Source organism: Vulpes vulpes, chromosome 2 (genome assembly GCF_048418805.1).
Source record: "Vulpes vulpes isolate BD-2025 chromosome 2, VulVul3, whole genome shotgun sequence".
Classification (NCBI taxonomy): Eukaryota; Metazoa; Chordata; class Mammalia; order Carnivora; family Canidae; genus Vulpes; species Vulpes vulpes.
In genome coordinates, this window is record NC_132781.1 from 4872176 (window position 1) to 4894581 (window position 22406).

The following is a 22406-nucleotide window of genomic DNA, read 5'->3' on the forward strand; positions in this document are numbered from 1 at the left end:
CTTTGCTTTGAAATTTCCTTCCCTGCATCCTCTCCTCTGCTGAGCAAATTCCAACTCCTGTGTCAATACCTCCTCCGCAAAGTCTCACCTGAGAAGCTGCAACAGTCCCGAGCTCTCTGCTCGGTGTCCTGCTGCAGGCTGCTGTGGCACCTGCTCTGAACCCAGGCAGCCTTGGAGCCCAGTCCCAGGCCTGCTGATTCTAGCTGAGTAATCCTGCGTGAACAACTTCCCCTCCATCTCAGCTTCTTTTCTTATCTGGACTTCTAGAACAGTGACGCCAAGCCACCTCTGTGGGTCTGGCGCGAGGGAGCCCTTCATAAACAGAACTCTTGTTATTTGAGCATGCTTCTTAGGCTACTCACCGCCTTATGGTTGTTTGTTTTCACATCTGGCGTTTTCACTAGACTGTAAGCAAGACAAGGATCAGGTCTTCATTCTCGTGGTTCTTTTTTTTTTTTTTTTTTTTTTAACTCTTTAAGTCATCTTTATTGAGGTATAATTTACATATAACAAAGTGCATCCATTTAAAACAGTCCAGCTAGTGATACACCCATAAAACCACAACCCCAGTCTCGATTTAGAACATCTCCATCCCCCTGGAGGGCACCTTCCTGCTATTTCACAGTGTCCATATCCAGCCCTGGCCCCGGGCAACCACTGATCTGCTTTCTGCCACTCCTGATTAGTTATTGCCTGTTCTAGAATATCCTATAAATGGATTCAGACTGTAGGTGCTCTTTAGCGTCTGGCTTCTCTCATTGCCCTGTGTTATGGCTCACATAGTAGCTCATTGCCTTTTTATTGCTGAATCGTATTCCATTGTGTGAATACACCACCTCCTTTTTTTTTTTTTTTTTAATCCATTTACCTCTTGATGGCTATTTGCCTTGTTTCCAGTTTGGATCTATTATTGATAATAACACTGCTGTGAACATCTCTGTACAAATCTTTGTGTGGACCTACATGTTCATTCCTCTTGGATAACATCCTAAGAAACTGCCAAACGGGTTTCCCAGCAACGTATGACAGGGTTACAAGTTGCTCCACACCTTCACCAACGCCTATTATGGTCCATCTTTTATCCATTCTGGTGAGTGTGCAGTAGTATCTCATTGTGGTTTTAATTTGCATTTCCTTGATGGCTTAGGATGTTGTGTATCTTTTTATGTGTTTATTGGCCATATATCTAGTTTCTTGCGAAGTGTCTATTAAAACCCTCCCCCACTTTTCCGTTGGGCTGTCGTCTTCTTATTGAGTTGTAAAAGTTCTTTATATATTTTGGATACAGGCCCTTGTTCGGATTTTTGCTTGGCTAGTATTCTCTTCCAGTCTTTCCAAGAATTTTGATCAAGTCCAATTTATCTGTTTTTTCTTTTATGGGTAGCACTTTTTGTGTTTCCTCAAAAGGGCTTTTCTTTCTCCATTGGATCATCTTCGTTGTGTCTGTTTTGGGGATGCCATTGATGTGTGTGTATATCTTTAGGAACAGCACGCTGTTAGGAACAAGACCACTGCAGTCCTCTGGGTTTCCCCTCCTGTGCTCAGGCAGGGACCTGTGGGAGGCAGATGCTGAGGTGGTCATGGGATCACCATTTTGGATGTTCCTTGTAGTCAAATGTCTGTTGCTTCTTCAGTTTTGTCCAGTTTTCTGGGCGCTTCATTTCTGCCACCCACAATGCCTGGCATACAGGAGCTCCATACACACTTGCTGAGTGGGCGAGTCACCGTCGTCAGCACCTCCAAACACTCTCCACGGTAGCCTGTATTGAATCTGGAAGGGCCCCCCCGAGGTCAAGCAGTCCATCCCCTTCATTTTACCAGGGTAGTCAGTGGTCCGGAATTCCCGTCCTCTGCACCAGCACACTTGGGTTCAACACTGCCTATTACATGGGGAGACTGAGGTCCAGAGAAGTAAAAGTCGTGGCAGGCAGCAGCTGAGCTTGCACAACTGGCCTCCTCGGCCAGGATCTTTCTGTCGTCCTCATTGGCACATCGGGAACCGTCCCTTTGATTGCTGTCTGACTCCAACACCTACCACAGGGTGTGTACATCACAGGCTCCCGATACATGCTTCTTAAATAAATGACCAAGGAATAAATTAAATAATTTCTTTCAATGCTTTGTTCACCTGGGTTCTGCAAATTGCCTTAAACCTGTGCGTGCTCGTGCAATCTCGGGGACACAGGGCCAGCCCTGGCCCTTCCTATCCAGGTTCGGAGGTCATATAGCCTATCAGTAAATCTTTTTTTGTTTTGTTTTGCTTTAATTTTCTCAGCCACCCTCCAGGCTTAATCCCCACTAGGGGGCATATGTATCCCACAGAGAGGGTCCGGCACCCTTAGGTACCAGTTTATGGCTAAAGTCAGCAGGTCTTGAAGCCACCTCCTTAAAGCCCTGCGCTCTCCCCCTGTAAAAACAAACAACAAACCCTTCCTCCTCTGGCTCCTCCTTCTCTGGCTGGGCTGCTGGCTGCCACCCTCGCTTACCCCCAGGGCTCTGCCCCTGGTTGGAGGAAACAGCAGAGCAACAGCAGCAATGAGTGACAACCTTGATATCTGTCATCCCTGCCAGTGGCCACTGCTTCCTCCCTGAGGAGCATGACAGATCCTGGAAAGGTGGCTCTGGTCACTGCCCTCGGGGCCCAGAGTCTGGTCCAGCCTGGAATGATGAGTTTCTGCAGACTGAGCAGCGGCAGTATCACCAGGGAGGGTTGCCAGCTCTCATGCCCTGTGCCCTGGTGGACAGGTCACACTCCCAGGATGTCCTCGAGGCCCAACACCTTCACAGGCTTTTACATCACCTTGCCGGGGAACACGTCCTGGCTTCACTACTCGCTGTGGGTGACCTTGAGCAAGCACTTTCCTTATTGGGTAAATGAGACTGACAACAGTTCCTGCCCCATAAATGAGACAATGCATATAAATAAAGCACTTGGCACAGCGCCTAGCACATAAGAAGCGTTTGAGACACATTAGCCATTATTAATAATAATATTAGTATCATTATATTACTGTAAACCTTGGCCATTTCCCTCCTTTTGAGGCTCACAAAGAAGCATTACTTCCCTCTGGCTCAAGGTCTTGGGCTTCTTCCCGACTGAGGTTCTATAAAGGTCCCCGGGCACCCCTGGGACCAGCTCCTGTGCCATGATGCCCGCCTCAGATCAAGTACCACGCCTGCCTGGTCTTGGACCAAGGCCTGTGCCCAGGACCATCCTGCCCGCATCTGCACAGCCACACAGTTCGGGATGGGCGGGGTGCTCCCCGTGGCGGCATTTGCACCCTGGGGTGACACAGGGCAGTGGCAGCTGCTGCAGCTGCTCCGTCTGCCTCCCTTTCTCCCCCACCCCCACCCCCGCCACCTCATTAGCTCTCTGGTCATGTTCCCATCTCCAGGAGAGACTGGCAGCAGCCACAGAAGTAGCAGACAACAGCACCTCCCTGCTCCCGCCTGCCGCCCTCGGCCACCCTGCAGCTCAGAACCGCCTTTTCCCTGTCACTCAGGCTCCAGCCAGTAGAGAGATTAGCATTCAGACAGAGGACCATAAAGGCACCAGGGCCATGGCCTCCTGTCTTCTCTAGGAGCTGAGATTCATTTGGGGACACAGAGCCAGTTGGAGGGAAGGTGCCCAGGTCAGGACTCCCACTGGAGGTGGGGACAGGGTTCCAGGCACCCAGAGGCAACCGTGGTGCTCCATCGTCCAGCCTTCCCGGGTGCTGGGTCCTACCAGGTGCCCCTGTGCTGGGCTCTGGTTTGTTCCAGAACTGCCCATCACCCTGCTGTTGTGTATGTGGAAAGACAGGGCAGGAAGGGCCATGGGGTGAGGAGGTAAAGGACTAGCTGTTCTGAACCTACTGTTGTTGCAAAGTGACCAGTTGTTCAGTGGCTGACAGCTCACAAACACTGCCCCCCCACCCTGGGCTCAGATACCCTGTGTGCTTACCAAGTGCGCAAAGCACTTTATACCCATTATCTAATTTAACCCTTACAACTCTGAGACAGGTTTACATTCAGTAACCCACCTGAGGCCACAGAACTGGGAAGTGATGGTGGAGTCAAGATTCAAATCCAGAGCTTGGAGCTGGACTCCCCGAGCTTAAATTCTACATTATCTCATTCACCCTGAGGCCAGAGGCGCCCCAGCTCTCTCGGCCCTCTCTCTCTGGTTGCCCTTAATCCCTTCCCTCCTATTATGGTCAAGTCTGCCAAGCCCCCGGGCTTTCCTTCCTGCTCCCATTCCCAAGGAGCAGCTGTTTTCCAAGGAAATGGGGGGTGGGTGGATTCAGCCTCTTGGGGACACTGGGTCCCCCCCCCACGACGGGAGATAGTGGGCTGAGGAGGGAGCGCCTGGGCCCTGGCAGCCTTCTGTAGAGGAGCGCTCTGCTGAGGGCGGCAACTTCCTGCAGCAGGAGAGGAGCTGCAAACGTGCCCGTGGTGCAGAGAGAGCCCAGGGGTGGGAGAGTCCCAGGGAATAAGAGGCGAGCGTGGGCTGGGTGTGTGGGGAAGGTGTAAACACAATCTGCTCCCACCGAAGCCAGCCTGCTCCCTGGGGGAGAGGGCCCCTCCCGCCCAGCCCACATGGCACCCCAGCTGCCAGGGCCCGGGCAACCGCCAAGGCCAGCCGACACAGTCCCCCCATCGCCAGCAGCCCTTCCCTTCGCCTTCTCTCCTTCCCTCTGGGACCGAGGCCCGGAGGAGCCACCCTCTCCTGAGCAGGTCCCTAGAACAGTGCGGCGAAGGGGTGTCGCCTCGTGGAGGTGTGTCTGGGCCGCGGGCCAGCCCCTGTCCAGCCAGGTGACCTTGGCCTGACAATTCCTCAGACTAGTGCAAGGAGGCAGGCAACGTGGAAATGGTAGAGAGCAGAGCCGAGGCTGAAGTGACAGGAGCATGGCAAACAGATTAGAGGATGAATACACAGGTGGGCTCGGGGACGCAGACGGGGGCCCCAGGAACGGTGCCCCTGGCCCTCAGCCCGACAGCCCTGTCACCAAGGAAGGCCAACACCTCGCAGGAGAAAGACAGGCTGACAGGAGCTGAGACAGGTGGTCACGAACTCCTGGCCCATGTCGAGTGGGCGGTGGGGCTCTGTCGCCATTCCAGCGCACAGCTCCTTCCCCTGGTTTGACCCTTCCCCTGCCTCCACCCTGCCCTACTTCTAGAGGCTTCCACGGCAAGATCAGCAGCCCCTCCCCCATGGCTTCAGCGTGGTCCCCTCTGTCTGCGGCATCTCACCCTTTCCTTCCTTCCCTCAGATGTGGAGTCAGGGCGGCAGACAGGCTGCTGTCGAGAGAACTCCCCATCTCCTGCCTCTTGATGGCCTGGGGGGGGGTGCAGCGAGGCAGGGACCTCCCCGCCCACCCTGGGGGCTGGATGGCGATGGTGGGGGGACGATGCACGTGCAGGCAGGGGTTTGGTGGGGAGGCGCTTTGCATGATGAATGGCTTCCAGACAGTGGGGAGCAGCTGCCTGCAGGTCTGCGCCTGGATCTCAGGGAGCAGAAGCGGAAATCTGCTTTGATCTCTGCTCTGGGTCGAGCAGGACTGTGAGGGAGAAATGGCAGAGCCGCCGTGGTACTGAGCAGTCAGCAGATTGACAAGAACAAGTGTCAGGCTTCTTCCCTTCCCACATGCGACTGCCCCTTTGGAACACACACACGCATGCACACAGGCGCGCAGAAGACACGCTCAGAGGACAGGTTGAGAGATGCTTCCTTCCAGCCGCAGGCAGACATGTCACAGATCCCAGCTGGCATTTCTTATTGAGAACTGCAGCAGAGTGGCTGGTGACGGGGTGAGCTCTGGGGACCAGGGAGAGGCAAGTGCCCTGGAAACTAGAGCGCCACCATGGCAAACTGATACCACACAGCCTTGGACCACAGGCTTTGGGGCTGCCGGGCCCGTGGAACCCCTGCTCTCACATAGCAGCTGCAAGCTGCAAACTTCCAGGTGGTTTCAGAGAGGCCTGTGCCCTGGTGGGTAATACTGTGGGCTCTGCAGCCTCCATAGGAGGCTGGGAGGGCGGGGGGGTGGGTGGGTGGTGTGGGGAGCAGGATTAACTAGCTGGATGACACTGGACAGATTCCTTAACCTCTCTGTTTCCTCATTTCCAAAAGTGTGGATAATAATACGCCCGGTCTTCTTGGGTCATTGCAAGGATTATATTAGGGATGAATGAGAAGCCCTTCCATAAGAAACCTGAGTCCCTCTCTGGGCCTGCCTCAAACTATCCTCAGGACCTCAGAGGAAGGGAGCCCAAGCCAGGGCAATGAGCGTCTTGGCCCTCCAGCCTGCCTCAGCCAGGCCTTGCTTCAGGAGCCCCACCACCAGGGTCTGGGGCAAAGGGAGGCCAGGCAGGTCCAGGGACTCAAAGGGAGGAGTCTACCTTCTTGATGACTGCTTTTTCCCATTTTTCTTCTTGCTGCTGCTGCTGCTTCCACCACAGCATGCTTTGTGGGTAAGAGGCCAGCCGGGACTTGAACTGAAATAGAAAACCAGATTGGCACTTCCTCCCATCCCAAGGCAGGGGCTTGCATTGCAGAATGGATATTCCAGAGCACACTCTCTTCTAAGGGAGACTTAGAAGTCCTCTGGCACTACAGTGCCAGCATGACCACCACTTCACCACATGCCCTTCCCTTAAAACAAAGCCTTGTGCCATGGCCTGGACCACAGCAGGCTTGAGGCAGGAGCTGATGAGAGGCCACCCGCCTTCTGTGTACCCTCCATGGAGCTCTGCTCCCTCATGGCCAGGCCTTGCAGAGCCTGCCTTGTCCCCAGCCCAGCCCTCTACCTTCCAAGGCTTGCAGCCCTGCCCTACCTGCCTCTGCCAGCTGATCCCAGTCCCTGGGGCCGAGCTCCGCCTGACCGGGTGAAGACTTACTTCAGAGGCTCTTCCTTTCTAAACAGAAAAGCATGGGAGTCAGAGGATTGAAGGGGACGTCCTTCCCGTGTTGCCAGACTTCTTCCCTTTGCCCCATGCCTAGGGAGGCACCCCACTACTGAGGGGTAGGAGCAGCCAGGAAATCAGCTGGAATTTGTGACTGTGGAATTGCAGAGCAGAAATGTCATGCCTACTGCTCCCCAGACCAGCCCTTCACAACAGCCACCCGAAGCAGGAGGTGTTGGATGTTAGGCTGATTTTTCCAGTTAACTGGGTCCCTGGGAGTTAACAGGCAACTGCTTCCTTCTGGCTAGACCCCACGAGGCTGGGCCAGATGGTCCAGATTCAGCTTTTTTCTCCTGACAGGGAGGGTCCAGGCCCATTTCATGTAGAGGAGACCGACTACCTGAAGTCAGTTGCCATCAGCCACAAATAGGATGGATGACCTCGAGTGAATAACTGATGCCTCCCGCCTCCCCGTCCCTCAGTTTCCTCCACCATTAACAAGAGATAGAAACACTTGTCTTGCCAACCCTCTGGGGCTGTTACAACTTCCAAGTGAGTTAATGTTGAAGAGACCTCAAGGGAAGAATAGAACACTGATCAAGAGCCAGGTAACAACAGGAGAATAGCTAGCCAGCATTTATTAAACAGCTGTTTCGTGCCAAGTGCTTTAGGATGATCTCAATTTGAACCTCACGAACACCCCCACACCATTCTGTTATTAATCCCAGTTTATATACAAATACAAAGATCACATAGCTTTCCCAGAGGCTCTCGGTCAAGAAGCAGGGAGTCAGGATGTGGACTCTGGCTGTCCGCCTCCAGACCCAAACTCAACAGGGAGGACCAGTCATTCAAGGGCCTGCTCTGCGTGAGGCCCAGTGCTCATCATTTCACCTTTGTCAGCCCATTTCACCAGCAGGCGTACTTGGGTAGTATCATGACCATCTCAGCTAGCCTAGATTGTCAAGTAAGGGCGGCCCAGAAATGCCTGTTTCGGGCACATGCCCAGGGCTGCCCTCCTGACATTCAGAGCTTGGAGGAATCCCAGCACCGAGGAGGAATTTGGGGCCGCCTACGGAGACAGATTCCCGTTCTCATGGCTCACCAGCCTCCACATGGCTGAGGGGCACCCAGGCAGGTCCTACACACCCAGAGAGCCGGTGGGGTGCCCCAGCGGGCAGGCACGCTCACTGGCTCAGCCATCTGAGCGCTGTGGGGAGACTCCCTCCAGCCACAGGCGGGAGCCCAAGGGCATCATGTGCTGTGTCTCACTAGAGTTGAGAGAAGGCTAGTAGACCTTTTGCAGGAGAGAATGTCCCTTCACACAGGACTGCCCCACTAGGTGGGTCCGAGGGCACAAAAGAACCCGCACAACGGTATGTTCTTAATAAATGCATGTTGATTTTTCCGTGGTTTGTTGGGCATAGGAGCCCCTCACATCAAAGGACACTGGTCACCCAGGCAAGGAAGAATCCAGAAGTTCCCCAAACTTCCCCCTTGTGGAGGCCACATGGCTTCGGCCTAGGGAAGAGTTAACTTTCGGCCGCTGGAGACAGCGACCTGCCCGCAGGAGCGGCCGAGCCAATGGCAGGCGGTGCCGATGACGTCATGCCGCTCCTGCGCCTCCTATTGGGGGCCGGTGGGCGAATCCCGCCGGCGGCCCGGGCCGGGGAGCGGCCGAGGCGGAGCGGGGGCCGCGGGGAGGGGGAAGGGCAGCGAGCCGGCCGCCCGGAGTTGCTCCTGCCCCATCCTCTCCGGTCCCCCCGCGCCTTCCGATGGGACCCGGGGGACCACCCGCACTCGGGCAAAGCAGAGCAGCTGCGGTGCAGAGGACAGGCCGGGGCGCCCCGTGCCGCGGGGGAGCACAGACACCGAGGCTGCCCACCGGGCGCACGGGGACCGGGTGGCTGGGGCGAGGGGCCCCGGCGCGCTGGCTCGGGTGCACCCATGTACCTGCCCAGGCACGGTCGGGGCGGCCAGGGCAGCCGCTTCCTCGACGCACCCTGCCTCCCCCAGCCCAGACTCTGCCTTACCTGCCCGAGGACTGGAGGTCTCTCTCCGACCTGCTGCCCACGACTGCCCCGTCCGCTCCGCTGGGCTCCCTGTGGGCGGGAGGAAGAGGCTGGAAGAGCTGTGGGCAGCGCCCGGGCCCAGACCCCGCTCTCCTGGCCGTGTTGGGCTGGGGGACCCGGGACTCCAGCCAGAGTCTCCGAGCACCTGCGAGCCCCCGCCCCCGCGTGCTCTGGTGGGAAACCTCTCTGCAGCTCCCTGCAAATCCTCCCCGCCCTCCAGCCTCCCAGGAGGTCCAGGCAGCCCCTGCACCACCCCTCACCCCCTAGGTTCTCCTCTCTCCCCACCCCTGCCCATGGCCCCATCAGCTTCTCACGGTTGGACCCGGTTGGCGAACCGGCGGCGCCAGAGCATGGCCAAGGTGCTGAGTAGGAAGAGGGTGGTGCACATGGCTCAGCTGCCCCATCCCCTCCCGGACAGAGTCTGCAGGAGAAAGGCCAAAATGGCCCTGCCGGCTCTCACAAGCCACTGCTGCCCATCCTGAGGTTCCTGCTGCCACTGGATTAGGAGGCTCAAGCTGATTAGTGGGGTCAGCCGACCCGACCTTGTGCAGACTGATTAACCTCACTGGGCCCAAGTTGTCGCCTGTGGTGGCAGGGTAAATCAAGCTGTCCGTTCTGGATACAGATGTGACTAGGACCTGGGCCTAACCCTCAAGGGGCTTCTAGTCTAGACACTTGAGCTGGCAAGTCACATTAATGACCACAGTAGAGCGACTTGGGTGATGGGAGGCACCCACAGAGCACTTTCGGAGTTGCATGTGTCAGGGAAGCATGTGTCAGGGAATGCTTGGGAGAGGAGCTGGGGGCATTGGAATTAATGTGCAGGTGTTCAAGGAAGGTTGCCTCCCCCCCCAACAGAAGACTCTTCCAGGGCAGCTGACACGAAAGCACAGAGCATGTTCCAGCAACTGGAAGTTGAGTGTTGGCAGAACAATGATGTCATGGAGAGCCATGGGGAGGGGAGGAAGAATATTAGATGATGAAGCCAGAAAGGCAAGGGAGGCCAGGGAGTGGAGGGCCGGCTGAGCGGTTGCGTTCTCCCCTCTGGACAGTCCTCCCCAAATGTTACTGATTTCCATAGCCCCTTCCATAAAAGACTGGATTTAAGTGTGCACTCATGAAATAAGTATATGCATTTGCTCATACATTAGATCTTCCACTTCTGTGCGAATACAGTCCTGCATAATAAACACACATAAGACTTGTAAAAGATGAGATAAAGCTAAATAGAAATACTAAATAGAAATAGCGAATACTTGCTTTCCCAGTGCAAAGCTTCTGAGCAGCCACTTGGAAGGGCACCGCACAGGCATCGGGTGTCCTGTCAGAGGGGTTCAGTGAGGTGGCCCAGGCAGCATGTGGAGCACACAGGGGGCTGAGCATCCAGCCTCCTCCATCTCTCTCCAAAAACCCCAGAGGTCTGCGCTAGATTTTCCTTCCCTCCAAGGAGATGGAAGCGGTGTCAAGGGGTCTCCTGCCCAGGCTCCCAGGGATGGCCAGAGCTGGGGCTGCACCTGGGCTCTCTACTTTGGAAAACGATTTTTAAAATACATAAACCAAAGCGGGAGAGGTGAGCCGACCTCTTCTCACACTTGCAGAGGGACACCAAGTCTCGAGAAGGGCGGGGTCGCGAGGGAGCGACAGGGAGAAGTGGACACTGGCATCAGGTTTGGGCTGGGAGTCAGAGGTGCCACCTGGCCGCCCCGGGTCTGAACAGTTGCTTGCAGCGGGGGGATCCTGTGTCTCTGAGCTCCAGCCCCCACCTCTGGCCCAGCGGCCCTCACACCTCGCTGAGCAGGGCCACCAGGCCGAGAATTTGTCTCCCCCATTCCCAGAACCGCAGCCATGGTAGCTGAGATGTCTCCAGGGCCTGGGCCTCCCCAAGATTTTTGACACCTTCCCCCCAGGACTTCTTTTTGCCCTGCCGGCTGCCTGGCCTGCGGACTCTCCTCCACAAGGGTCGGGATTCTGGGCAGCGCCTGTTTTTTTGCCTGCCTGTGTCATTAATAAGGCACCCAGGGACTTTTTTCCGACGCCCTGTGCAGTACCGAGGAGGGGGGGTGCGCTGGCCGGAAGGAAGGGGGGCCCAGGCCTCTGGCGCTGAAGTTCGACCGCCGGCCCCCATCCCCGCGGCGGCGGATTCCAGGACGGAATTGGAGCGGGGGGGGGGGGGGGGGCGACCCCGGTCCCGGAGCCCCGGAGCCTGGGGTGCGGAGCTCCGGGAGCGGCGCAGGGGAGGGGCCGGGAGCGAGCGCGAGCTCAGCCGGGACCCCGCGCCGCCGGAGGGGCTGCGTCCGCCCCCTCGGGCTGCGTCGGGGAGTGTTTCCCTTTGAGTCGGTTCCCCGCCGCGTGCACGGTGCGCTCCCGCACAGCGCCCGACCCCGCGCCCCCGAGCCGCGCCCGCCGCCCGCCCGCCCGCCGGGGCGCACTCCTGCACGGCCCGCGCGGCCCCGCGCCGCGCGCCCGCCCCCTCCCGCGGGGCCCCCGCGCTCCCACCACACCTACGCCCCACCCCGCCCGGCGGCCGAGGTCCGCGGTGGCCCGCGGGCGCCAGCCGCGTCGCCCCCACCGCGCCCAGCCTTCACCTTGCCGGAGCTGGCTCACCGACGCGGGGCCGGGGCTTTGGAGCGGCTTTATTTTTTTTAACATTTTTCCAGCAGACCACATCCCCGCCCCCCGCTCGCGGTCCCCCGCCCCCCGCACATATACCCTGCACACACACACACACACACACACACACACACACACGGCGCGCACAGACAGACACGCTCCCTCCCTCCGGCGCGCTCTACCCCTGCTCGCCAGCCCGCCCGCCGCGCACGCAGCGGCCCCGGCTCCCCGCGCCCCGCGCCCCGCGCCCCGCGCCCCGCGCCCCGCGCCCCGCCGCCGCCGAGCCAAGCCGGGCTGGGCTCGGAGCTGCTCATGGAGAAAGTGCCGGGCGAGATGGAGATTGAGCGCAGGGAGCGGAGCGAGGAGCTGTCCGAGGCGGAGAGGAAGGCGGTGCAGGCTACGTGGGCCCGGCTCTATGCCAACTGCGAGGACGTGGGGGTGGCCATCCTGGTGAGGTAGGTGTCACTCCGGCCGGCAGAGCCCGGGGGAGGGAGGGCGGCAGCGGCTCCGGGCAGGGTCCGGGCTCCGGCGCCACCTCTCCAGCTGAAATTGGGGCCGGGCCTGCCCGGGGTGCAGGCAGCATGGGGCGCCTTGCGGTGGGCGAAGCCCTGGCCGAGCCCGTCCTGGCTCTGGGCGGTGGGGTACGAACTAGGAGCCAGACGCAGAAGGAGGGCACCTCTGTCCCCCTCCTCTGGCCGGGGCCTCAGAACTCCTGGCTCCCTCAGGCGTGCCTTCCTCCCCGGCGACCCCAACCACCCAACCCAGCGGCCACACACATTTTACCAACCCTTCAGTTGGGGGCGCCCCATTTCAGAGGCGGGAAGACTGAGGCTCGGCCAAGCAGAGAGACAAAGAGGAGCAGACCCCTGTGCAGCTCGGCCCCTTTCTGTGTTCAAAGCCTCTGGGAAGGACAGAGCAAAGGGCCAGAGAATAGAGGTCAGAAGCAGTAGGTCACTGGGGTCCTCCTTTCCCAGCTGGCTCCTTCCTGCCCGGGAGAGTAGGCCAGCAGGGAGTTCCCAGGTGAGGCCCAGGTGAGTGGAGAAGCAGACGGTCCCTAGGGTACGATGCCTGCTGAGCATGGTGGAGGGGAAGCAAGAAGCGTCAGGAGTCAGGGCTCCACCCTGGAACCACCACTTGAGGAGGAAAGGCCGTGTGTGTTGGGCTCGGGGGTTACTCAGGTACCACATGCCCCCAAAGTGACACTTATTTACACATCTGCACCCTGGTGGACACATACCATTCCTCTGTACTCCACGTCCCCAACCCCCGTGAGCTAGTAACTGACTAGAGCCACAGATTGATGCTCTCTTCCCACACACGCGGGTCCCTGGGGCCCCAGACCTGCACTCACCCCCAACCTCCTGCCAGCGGCAGCAGCCGGGTCTCAGAGCACCGAGCAGGGCAGCCTGCTTATCTGGAGATGGGGTGAAGCCTCTTGCTTGTGGAAGGGAGAGTTGAAATGCAAGCCTGCCTCCCAGTCCCAAGCCCCGGCTCTGGCTTCTCTGTCTCCCTGACTCTCTCTCCCTTCTGCCTCCCCCAAGCCTGGGACCTACCCGGCTCCGTAGCGATATGCCCTGATTCCAACTTGGAAACAGATTTTGGAGGAAAAAGAGCAAGAAGCACTCGTGAGTTTGAGGAGGATTCCTGAGGAAGGCTGCTATTTGGGCAGCCCCAAGACCCAGAAACATGGGGGCGGGGTGGGGAGGCTCCGAGGGGGTTTCAGATGCTGAAGCCATCAGACATTCTGAGACACAGACCCGCACGTGGGAGCACCCACACGAGCACACGGTAGGTAGTGGCGTTACAGATGCGCCAGACACAGCCCTGGGTGGGGGGGGCGGGTGGCTCTCAGCCATGCGTGCTGTGTATCGGCGCCCGAGAGCCCACCAGGCCTCAGGATGCACCGGGTGAGCACATGGGTCCCCAAAAGGAAAGGAGGCGGAGTCCACAGGGCCTTGGAGATTTTGTCTGGACACTCTGCCATTTGCCAGGGAGGGTGAGGAGGTGATGTGTCCAAGATCCAGCTCCTGGGGTACCACCCAACCTCCCCCAGGAGTGGGGGGTGCAGAGGAAAGACCTGAACACTATGGCCAGGGCTGTTTCTGGAGAGTCTGACATCTTGACAAGGTCTTTCCCTATATATGCCCCTGCTTGCACGGTTCCCCATTCCTGACTCTTAGGGAGACTCAGTTTGGGCGGGTGGGGGTGGTGGCATCTACCCCTGTGCTCTGTGCTCAGTGAGAGGCCCACAATTAATCCAGAAGGCCTGAGACAGCAGTGAGGTCCAGCCGGCTGGTCAGCCCAGGCCACATTCCACCAGACCCACCTCTGTGTTGGTCGGAGCCCAGCGCTGGCCCAGCTCCTCCCTGCCAGACCCGAGCCCCACCAGCCTGCTCCCTCTGGGTCTCCTCCTGCTCTCTGCCCCCCAACCTGCCAGGTGGGGGAGAAGGTTGGTTAAAGGGGCTAGAGGGCAAGATTGATAAGCCTCTCCGGTGTCCCAAAGGCCCCTCCCCACATCCTGTGCCCCCCAACTTTTATCACACACACCTCCCCAACTTCACACACATCCACAAGGACAGGCGCCCGTGAGAGCCTGAGACACTGAGTCCTCTGGCCCATCACTCTCAGGTCCTCCCTCCCTGCTGGGCTAAGGCCAGCTGCACCCCCACGCCCTACCCCCCACCCCAGCCCCAGGAGTCCACAGCCAGGAAGGGGGTGGCAGTGCTGGTGGTGGTGGAAAAGCTGTCTTGGGGTCGGAGCCAGACCCCACACCTGCACTCCAGTGGAGAGGGAACACCCATGCTCTAGGAAGACTCCCCTCCCGGTTGTAACTCTGCTACCTTCCCCCCTCACACTCAAGACAAGCCTATTTCAGGCTCTGTTGGAAGCCCAGATGCCTCTGGGAGCTGAGAAACTCCCCAAGGCTGGCTGCTGAGGCTTCTCCCCTGCAGGCAGCGCAGCACAGCACAGGCCCGGACCTGGAGGGTCAGGAATGCTGGGGCTGGGGACAGAAGCCAGGAAGAGGGAGCAGAGCACGTGGCCCCCAGACTCCCCTGGTGCAGCAGAGGGGCTCCCTGGGACTGTCATTCTTCAGGGCCATAATGGCCCTGGGTGTTGAGGCAGGAGACTCGTTGGGCCCCAGGCCCCCATCTCCCTGGCACAGCAGTCTCTCGGAGGCAGGATTCGGAAGCCATCAAGGCAGGGGATGTCTGTCTGTCTTCCTGGCCCTGCCACCCACTTTGCTGGGCAACCCTGGGCATAGATTCCTAAAACAGAACGCGGAGATAAAAACAGTGCCAAACTCAGGAGGCTAGTGCAGGATTAATGACACAATCTAGTAAGTGCTCAGTAAGTCTTCCTTGTTAGCTCCTCATCAGTAAAATGGATATAACAATGTTTGCTTGGTTGTGGCAATTATTTTTTTTAAGATTTTATTTATTTATTCATGAAAGACACACAGAGAGAAGCAGAGACACAGGCAGAGGGAGAAGCAGGCTCCACGCAGGGAGCCCGATGTGGCACTCGATCCTTGATCCCGGGATCACGCCAAAGGCAGACGCTCAACCGCTGAGCCACCCAGGCATCCCCGGTTGTGGCAATTAAGTGAAATAACAGGTGGAGATGTTTTGCACATTGGAACGCACCAGGCAAACAGCGATCATTATTTTTATTGCAATGTGAAGTGCCCAAAGTCTAAGATAATACTCATTTAAGTCCAGATTGGGTTCTTTACATTTGTCCTTCATATCGTGCGTCTCCAGAAAAATCCAACGTATTTTCAGACTCATTGCCTCATTTGTCCTCACTAGTGTATCTGTGAACTATCGAGTGGGAGGAACTCCTCTCACACTTTTGCAGACCGGAGGTTGTGAAGTGGTTTGCCCAAGGTCACCCTTGGTCTCCACATGGACTGCGTCCTCGCCACTCCCCCGCCGGCAGCAGCTTTGTCGCCTGACGGGATGGACTGGGCCAGAAGCTCTCTCTGCATCTGTTCCAGCTCTCTGGCCAAAGGGCTGATTTGGCAAATTATCAGTTTTCTCTGATCGCAAATGAGGATACTCCAGAGGTGTGAGAGAACCTAACAAAACAGGCCCAAGACATTTCGTACGTTTTCTGAAGTTCTGATCGGGTGTGTGTGAGTGTGTACCCGTACCTCCTGCAACGCCCAGCTCTGCCAGGGAGAGAGAATGCAAAGGGCATCGGTGTCATCTTGCGGACCCAGGGCCCTGGGCTGAGGGGATGGGTCACAGCAGGTGTGAGACCCAGGCCCTGCCCTTGGGTTGTGGGACCCAGTCCAACAGGCAGGAAGGGAAGAAGCGGTAAAGGGTGGCGGGGAACCCCTAATGGCCTTAAAGGGACAGCCTGGGCACTGTGGGGTAGGAGGGACAAGTCCAACGCAAGAAAGAGCGGGAAGGAAGGCTGGCCTGCTCGAGGAGTGTTTTACCAGCAGTGAGTGGGCTGGAGGAAGGTGGCTGAGTTGGGACAGTTTGTAGGAAGCCTGAGATCCCAGGTTAAGGATTTTGACTTTGTCCAGTAGATAGTGGGGCGCCACTGAATGTGAGCATGAAAGTGACCTGATGAAAGTGATATTTGGGGGGAATTAGGCAATTTCAGGTAAAGTGGAGAGGGAAGGAGAGCGCTAAAAAGACCTGGGGTCTGCCCCAGGACGTGCACGGGCTTCTTGGAGAAGCGAGATGTACAGATGTGAAGTAATGACGGACTCACACCAGGAGGGTAAGACCAGTCCGGAGCTGTAATTAAATCAGCCAATCAATAAGCGCAGCAGGCGGAGGAGGGAAGCAGGTAGGGAGGAGGGAACAGACGGAGCTGGCGGGAGAACTGTCCCGTGTTTCTTCCCTCCGTGACTGGGTGACCTGAGCCAAGTCACTCGGGCTTTACTTTTTGCAAAGAGAGCTCTACCTTGATCACGACCCACTGGCATTGACCGAGCACCCGGTGTTCACACTGTGCTGAGGACTCCACACGCGGTTTCCCAGTTCATCCTCATGGCAAGCTAGGAACAACCATGCCGTGGCATGGACGAGGACACGGAGACTCAGAGAAGTGCCGTCACTTATCCGAGGTCACGCTGGCCCAGAACTAGAGCTCTGGTCCTCTCTGCTGTGCCTGGAGCAGGCCTTGAGGGTGGGTGGGGCTGGGAAAGGAGGCCAGAGCAAGAAAGACAGGAGCCTGAGAGACAGGGCTGACAGTCTGTGCAAGTCTGGCCCACGGATATGGCCAGGACCCGGGTCGGGGCGGCACCGTCACTGGTCCAGCTCGGCCAGAGGGAGGGTCTGTGTCTGGGGACCCGCTACACACGGTGGTGAAAGAGTTACTGGTCCTGCCCCTCCTACCCTGAACCCCCACCACCCTGGCACCTTGGGGTGGGCTCCCTGGTCACCCCAGCCACCTTGGGTGGGTCTCCTGTCACCTCGATCACCCAGCCGTCTCGAGGTGGGCTCCCCCTGTCACCCCAGCCACCTTGGGGTGGGCTCCCCACATCACCCCAGCCACCTCAGGGTGGGCTCCCCCCATCACCCTGGCCTTCTTGGGGTGGACTCCCCCATCACCCCAGCCACCTTGGGGCAGCTCCCCATGTCACCCCGGCCACTGCACGGTGGGGCCCAGGCAGTCCTGACTTGAGCACTCCCGCCCTCCCGCCAGGTTCTTTGTGAACTTTCCATCGGCCAAGCAGTACTTCAGCCAGTTCAAGCACATGACAGAGCCCCTGGAAATGGAGCGGAGCCCCCAGCTGCGGAAACATGCCTGCCGGGTCATGGGGGCCCTCAACACTGTCGTGGAGAACCTACACGACCCAGAGAAGGTGTCCTCTGTGCTCGCCCTTGTGGGCAAAGCCCACGCCCTCAAGCACAAGGTGGAGCCCGTGTACTTCAAGGTAGGTGGCTGTGGTCAATCCTCCGCCCGCCCTGCTCCGGGAGCACCACTGGGGAACAGAGGAGACCGCTGGGCAGCCCAGCCTCTGCCCCCCAACCCCCATGTGGTTGTGACAGGGAGGGGGCTGCAGGATCGGGTGGGGGCTGGGTCTCAAAGTTGCCAGGCTGCCCTGTTGTGAACGATCCCCTTGGCCAAACCCTGTCCAGAAGGGGTGCTGGGGGCCCTGGGGGCCTTGGGGGCTTCGGGGGCGAGGAGGCAGGGCAACCAGGTGTTTACTTCTCCCTCCTCCCTTTGCCCCCAGATCCTCTCTGGGGTGATTCTGGAGGTGATCGCCGAGGAATTTGCCAATGACTTCCCACCTGAGACGCAGAGAGCCTGGGCCAAGCTGCGTGGCCTCATCTACAGCCATGTGACCGCTGCCTACAAGGAAGTGGGCTGGGTACAGCAGGTCCCCAACACCACCACGTGAGGAGGGGTGAGGGTGGGCCGGACAGCCTCCCCGCCGTCCTCCCCCACCCCCCGGTCTCCCATCTCTCCTGGGGCACAGGAGCTGACTGCTGGGGCAGGAACTCTTCGGGAGGCTAGGTCTGGAGTCTGACGCGTAAGAAGAGGCATGATGGGAAAGGGCCGGGCCCCTACTAGATAGAGGCTGCTCCGAGCCATGAGCCCCAAACAGATTCTCCTGGGGTAGAGCCATCCCCTTCCCTAGAACACCAGAGCACTCGAGCGGCCCAAGACCACGGCCGCCCAGGGCAGAGAAGCCCTAAGAGGTTCCTGGCGGGAAGGCTAGCTCGTCGGGCCCAGAGGCAGGCCAGGCTAACTCCCGGCCACTTCCTCCCTGGGTACCAATCACATGGGGCTGTTTGTCAGCTAATGCTGACCAGTGCTCCCTCCTGCCTCTGCCTCAGCAGGGCCAGAGCCAGGAGAATCACGAGGGTGTGTGCACACACGTGCATATGCCCAAGCACACAAGGGGCCTGCGTGGGTGTCGCTACCCCACACACACCTTCAGGGGTGTTTACTTCCAGGCTGACCCTAGAGGCCAGGTTCCCAGTTCTGGGGTGAGGGCCGCGGAGATGGGCTCGAGGAGGGTGGCCAGCCTCAGGGACTCCAGAGGACTCGGAGCTCGAGGAGAGGGCTGGCCCCCAGACATGGTGGCTGGGAACACTCCGGCCTGCCCAGGCCCCCAAGGGGCAGGCAGCTCTGGGAGCTCAATGGAGGGGCGGAGGCAGGGCTGGAGTAGGAAGGAGAGAGAGGAGCGTAGGCGGGAATGGGAAGCAGGGGTCAGCCAGCGGCTCAGGACACGCGTTGTCGAGAAACATTCCCAGCAGTTTCCCATGGAAAAGGCGCGTCTGCTCCCCGGGCTCCGAGCGGCCCACGGACCTCCTGGACCTCCTGCTCGCAGGCCTCGGGGCCCAGCTCTGGAGGAGGTCCCCCGAGGGTGGCCTTGGGAGGCCGGGCCTCCTGACCTTCCTGCTGCTGGCCACACGGGCCCCAGCTTGCTCCTGCTCCCCTCCCCCACATCGGCACCACCCCAGGAGAGTAGAAATCTCGGGAACTTCTGGCTACAGCCCGGCAAGGAGGCCAGATGTGCACAGCTGGGCCCTGGCCTGCCCCAGATCCCCGGGCGGGGAGGGGGACCTGGACGGGAAGCAGATAGAAGATCTTTACCTGCCGCAGGAGGTGCTGGCAGAGCCGGGGTGGCTGCCGGAAGCAGACGGCGGGGCCAGGGAGGGTCAGTGGGGGAAGGGGCTTGCCCTCCCAGCCTCCACCCAGGCCGGAGAGGCCGGCTCAGCTGCCAGGGATGAGTTTGTTTACAGCCAGGAGACAAGACTTCCTGCTTCTAGAGAAAAGGGCTTTTTTACAGAGGCCCTAGAGGGACCGGAGAGGAGGAAGGAGAGAGAGCTGGCCAGTCCAAGTCCCCGTGAATCAGAAACACATGGACCGCGTTTCCCGACACGAAGCCCTGTCCCCTCCCATGTCTTGCCCCAGCTGGACCCTTGGGACTGACGTCTCACCAAACCCCAAACATTAAGAAACCACCAGAATCTCCGTCTGCCCGGTCCTGCTCCTCGTGGAGAGAATGGATGGGCTGCAGCGAGGATTGGCTGAAGCCCTGCCTCCATCGGTCCTGAGCATCTCAAATTTGGGTCTCTCCCCACCCCAGCTGGGAAGTCCTGAGGGTTGTCCCTGCATCCTTTTGCACACTCACCCCCCCTCCAACCCGGCTCTGATCTCCTGAAGGCATGGGTTTGGGCCCTCAGAAGGCGTGTCTCCCTGGGCCCGGGGCCTACACACCCAACCTATCGCCAGGGTCCAAATGGGTTCAGATAGTGGGAGGGAGTCACAGAGCAGAGTTCTAGAAGGCCTCCGTCCAGCTTCTCTTATCAGGGAAGCAGTGGTGGGCCAGACGCCACTGTTTATTGAACTGTCTCTGCTTACGGGTGTGTGTGCATTTTTTTTGTGGGTGGGGGAGTCAGGACGTTGGCGGGGGGGGGCGGGGGATGGTGGTGAGCATAAAGGGGCTGCAGGGCTGAGAATGCCTATGAGCAGCAAGAAGGGCACCCAGACAGGCCAACCGGGGAGGACACGGGTCTCAGGATTAATAGAAAAAGAGCTGATGTTGGAAAGGTTCTTTGCAGTTTGTGAAGTAGGTTCACACAGTTGATGTTACTCCATCCTCGGAGAGGTAGTAGGCAAGGCAGATGTTATCCACATGTTGGAGAGAAAGATCTGGGGTTCAGGAGGGCCCCCTGATTGGTCTGAGGTCACGCAGCAGGTTCCTAGCAAAGAGGGAGCTAGAACTTGGGTCTGGTGGGGTGCTTTCAGCGGCAGTGTGCTGGGTCCCAGCAGCGAGCGTCCTCCCTTGCCCTCCCCTGATCCCTCTCCCCTGACCCCCACGCTCCTTGGCCCCACTCCGTGCCTCTTGTAACCTCTTACCTCCATCTCCTCTCTCATCCACAGCCCACCGGCCACGCTGCCCTCTTCGGGGCCGTAGGACCCCCTCTCTCCTCCCCCCTCCCAGGCAGCACCTTGAGCAGAAGGCCGAGTTCTGAAGATCCTCCTTGACCCTCCATCTCTGGGTGCCAAGGAAGCTGAAGAATCCCTGACTCGTCTTCCCAGAAAGAGGCAGCCTCTGCTGTGGCCACGGTCCCCACTGGAGCCGCCGGGCAGTGGCGCTGGCTGCCTGGAGGCTGACCCCAGCTCAGCGGCCTGTGGGGCGGGGGACGCCTCCTCCTCCAAGAGCTGGGCCCACTATTCTTAGCTTTTCTACTCTCTGTCAGAGACCTAGCTGGGCAGCTGGCAGGAGTCCGGGGCAGGTCCGAGTCTGTCCAGGAATACACCAGCCCCGTTTCTATCTGCCCGACCAGCATGCAGGTCCCATCACCTATCTAGAGCATCACGCACACTCACCTACCATATATACAGATATATTCTATATACGATCTATATATAAAATATATAAATATATATATACATACATATCTATACTGTGTATCTGCGGGGGCCCAGAGGCACATGTAAAGCCTTGGTTTTGCCCACCTGCGTGTGGGGCAGGGAGGGGTCCTGCTCATGCTTCTAAGCAGAGGACAGAGTGTTCTGGCAGAGATGGGAGTCCCACCTTAGCACAGAGAGGATCTATGCCTGTGGGCAGGATTGGGGTGACCCAGGGGCCTGGGTGAGCAGGGTTGGGGTGACCCAGCTTGCCGGCAAAGTCCAGCCCATTCTCTGACCAACTCCCCACATTCCTGCTTTCCACTTCTAAGTAAAATGGAATTGGCTTTCCCCACCTCTATCTCCCTGCCCCCAAAAGGATGTGGCCCCTGACTCTCCAGCATGGGCAAGGGCAGACTGAGGGGCTGGCAGTGTGCGACAGGATGACAGCCCTGGGGGAGGGGCCATGGTCTAGAAACCTCGAATGCCAGCCCCATCTGCCTTTGCTGCTAGGAGCCCAGCGGGAGTGGGGCCCCACGCTGCTGTCAGTGATGACAGGCCAGATGCCTCCATCCCGTCCTGGCGCTCTGTGGGCCGAGGGCTGAGGGCCTTCCCTCCCCGCCCCCCCCCCCGCTGCTGGCTGGCAGATGGTCCTGTCCACCCATCTGGGTCAGAGTTGCTGGGGACCCCCCCCCATGTGTGCCCCTTGGTCACGTGTGCCATCCTCAAGGATGCCTAGCTACTGTGGCTGCTGTGCCTGTGTCCCCTCCTGTCCCATCCTCGTGCAGCCATGCGTGTAACTGCCTGTCCTTTTGTAGTTTCTGATGTTTGTAACCAGACCCAGCCGTGTCATTAAACAGACTCGCTCTTCCCATGTCTGTGCCACTCGTTCTGTCTTTTCCTGCCAGCTGCCCCTCGCCTCTGCCTCCCCTCCTTTGCTTGGGGCTCAGGGCTTTTCTGGAGAGCCACCCCAGGGACCCCTCACCTGTGCCTCAGCCGTGGCTGGCTGAGGCTCCTCTGAGTCGGGGTTTACAACCGGAGCAGACACCCCGACCCCTTTTAATCAGAAGCACAGGGCTGGAGATTGGGCTTTGGAGGGCCAGGAAGGGTGTTTGTGCTTGTTTTTGAAAAGTCGTGGGACTTTGCATCTTTCGTTCTGGAAATCTCTGTGGGGGAGGATAAGATGAGTGAGGGAGGTTTCAGGGGGAGATGTTCAGGAAGAAGGGCTCTGCTGGTCTGATGCTCCAGGGAGAGAGCCAAGGATCGGCCCCCACCTGCCAGACCCGAGCACTGGGCATTCCGCACCGGGAGAGCAACGTTCCTGGAAGTGCCAAGGGCGCTTGAGAAAGGAAGGGTGCTCATACCGCCTGAAATTTCTAGCACCTTCCCCAAGTTCTCAGCTCCCAGATCTCCTTCCCAAGTCCTGAATCCTGCATCCCACAGCCGCAGGCCAGCCCGCCCAGCCCCCACTCACGAGGGAGGCCACAGCCAAAGCATCAACTCCCTGCC

The 22406-nt window shown here is 58.8% G+C and overlaps 2 protein-coding genes across 3 annotated transcripts; one reads left to right on the forward strand and one right to left on the reverse strand.

Annotated features, from left to right (window-relative positions):
- Window positions 1-1232: 1232 nt before the first annotated feature.
- PRCD (photoreceptor disc component) lies at window positions 1233-9461 on the reverse strand. Its single transcript, XM_025999832.2, has 5 exons — window positions 9272-9461; window positions 8919-8987; window positions 6817-6897; window positions 6382-6477; window positions 1233-2073 (listed from the first exon to the last, which is right to left on the reverse strand). The coding sequence occupies exons 1-3, from the start codon at window positions 9343-9345 to the stop codon at window positions 6876-6878; spliced, it is 165 nt and encodes a 54-aa protein (XP_025855617.1). The 5' UTR covers window positions 9346-9461; the 3' UTR covers window positions 1233-2073; window positions 6382-6477; window positions 6817-6875.
- Window positions 9462-11742: 2281 nt separating this feature from the next.
- CYGB (cytoglobin) lies at window positions 11743-20792 on the forward strand. Of its 2 annotated transcripts, none has more exons than XM_025999831.2 (4): window positions 11743-12022; window positions 17232-17463; window positions 17764-17937; window positions 20427-20549. In XM_025999831.2, the coding sequence occupies exons 1-3, from the start codon at window positions 11880-11882 to the stop codon at window positions 17929-17931; spliced, it is 543 nt and encodes a 180-aa protein (XP_025855616.1). In that variant the 5' UTR covers window positions 11743-11879; the 3' UTR covers window positions 17932-17937; window positions 20427-20549. The 2 variants fall into 2 exon arrangements, with proteins under 2 accessions (XP_025855616.1, XP_025855615.1); XM_025999830.2 differs by having other exon boundaries at window positions 11746-12022; window positions 17764-17927; window positions 20427-20792.
- The last annotated feature ends 1614 nt before the right edge of the window (window positions 20793-22406 follow it).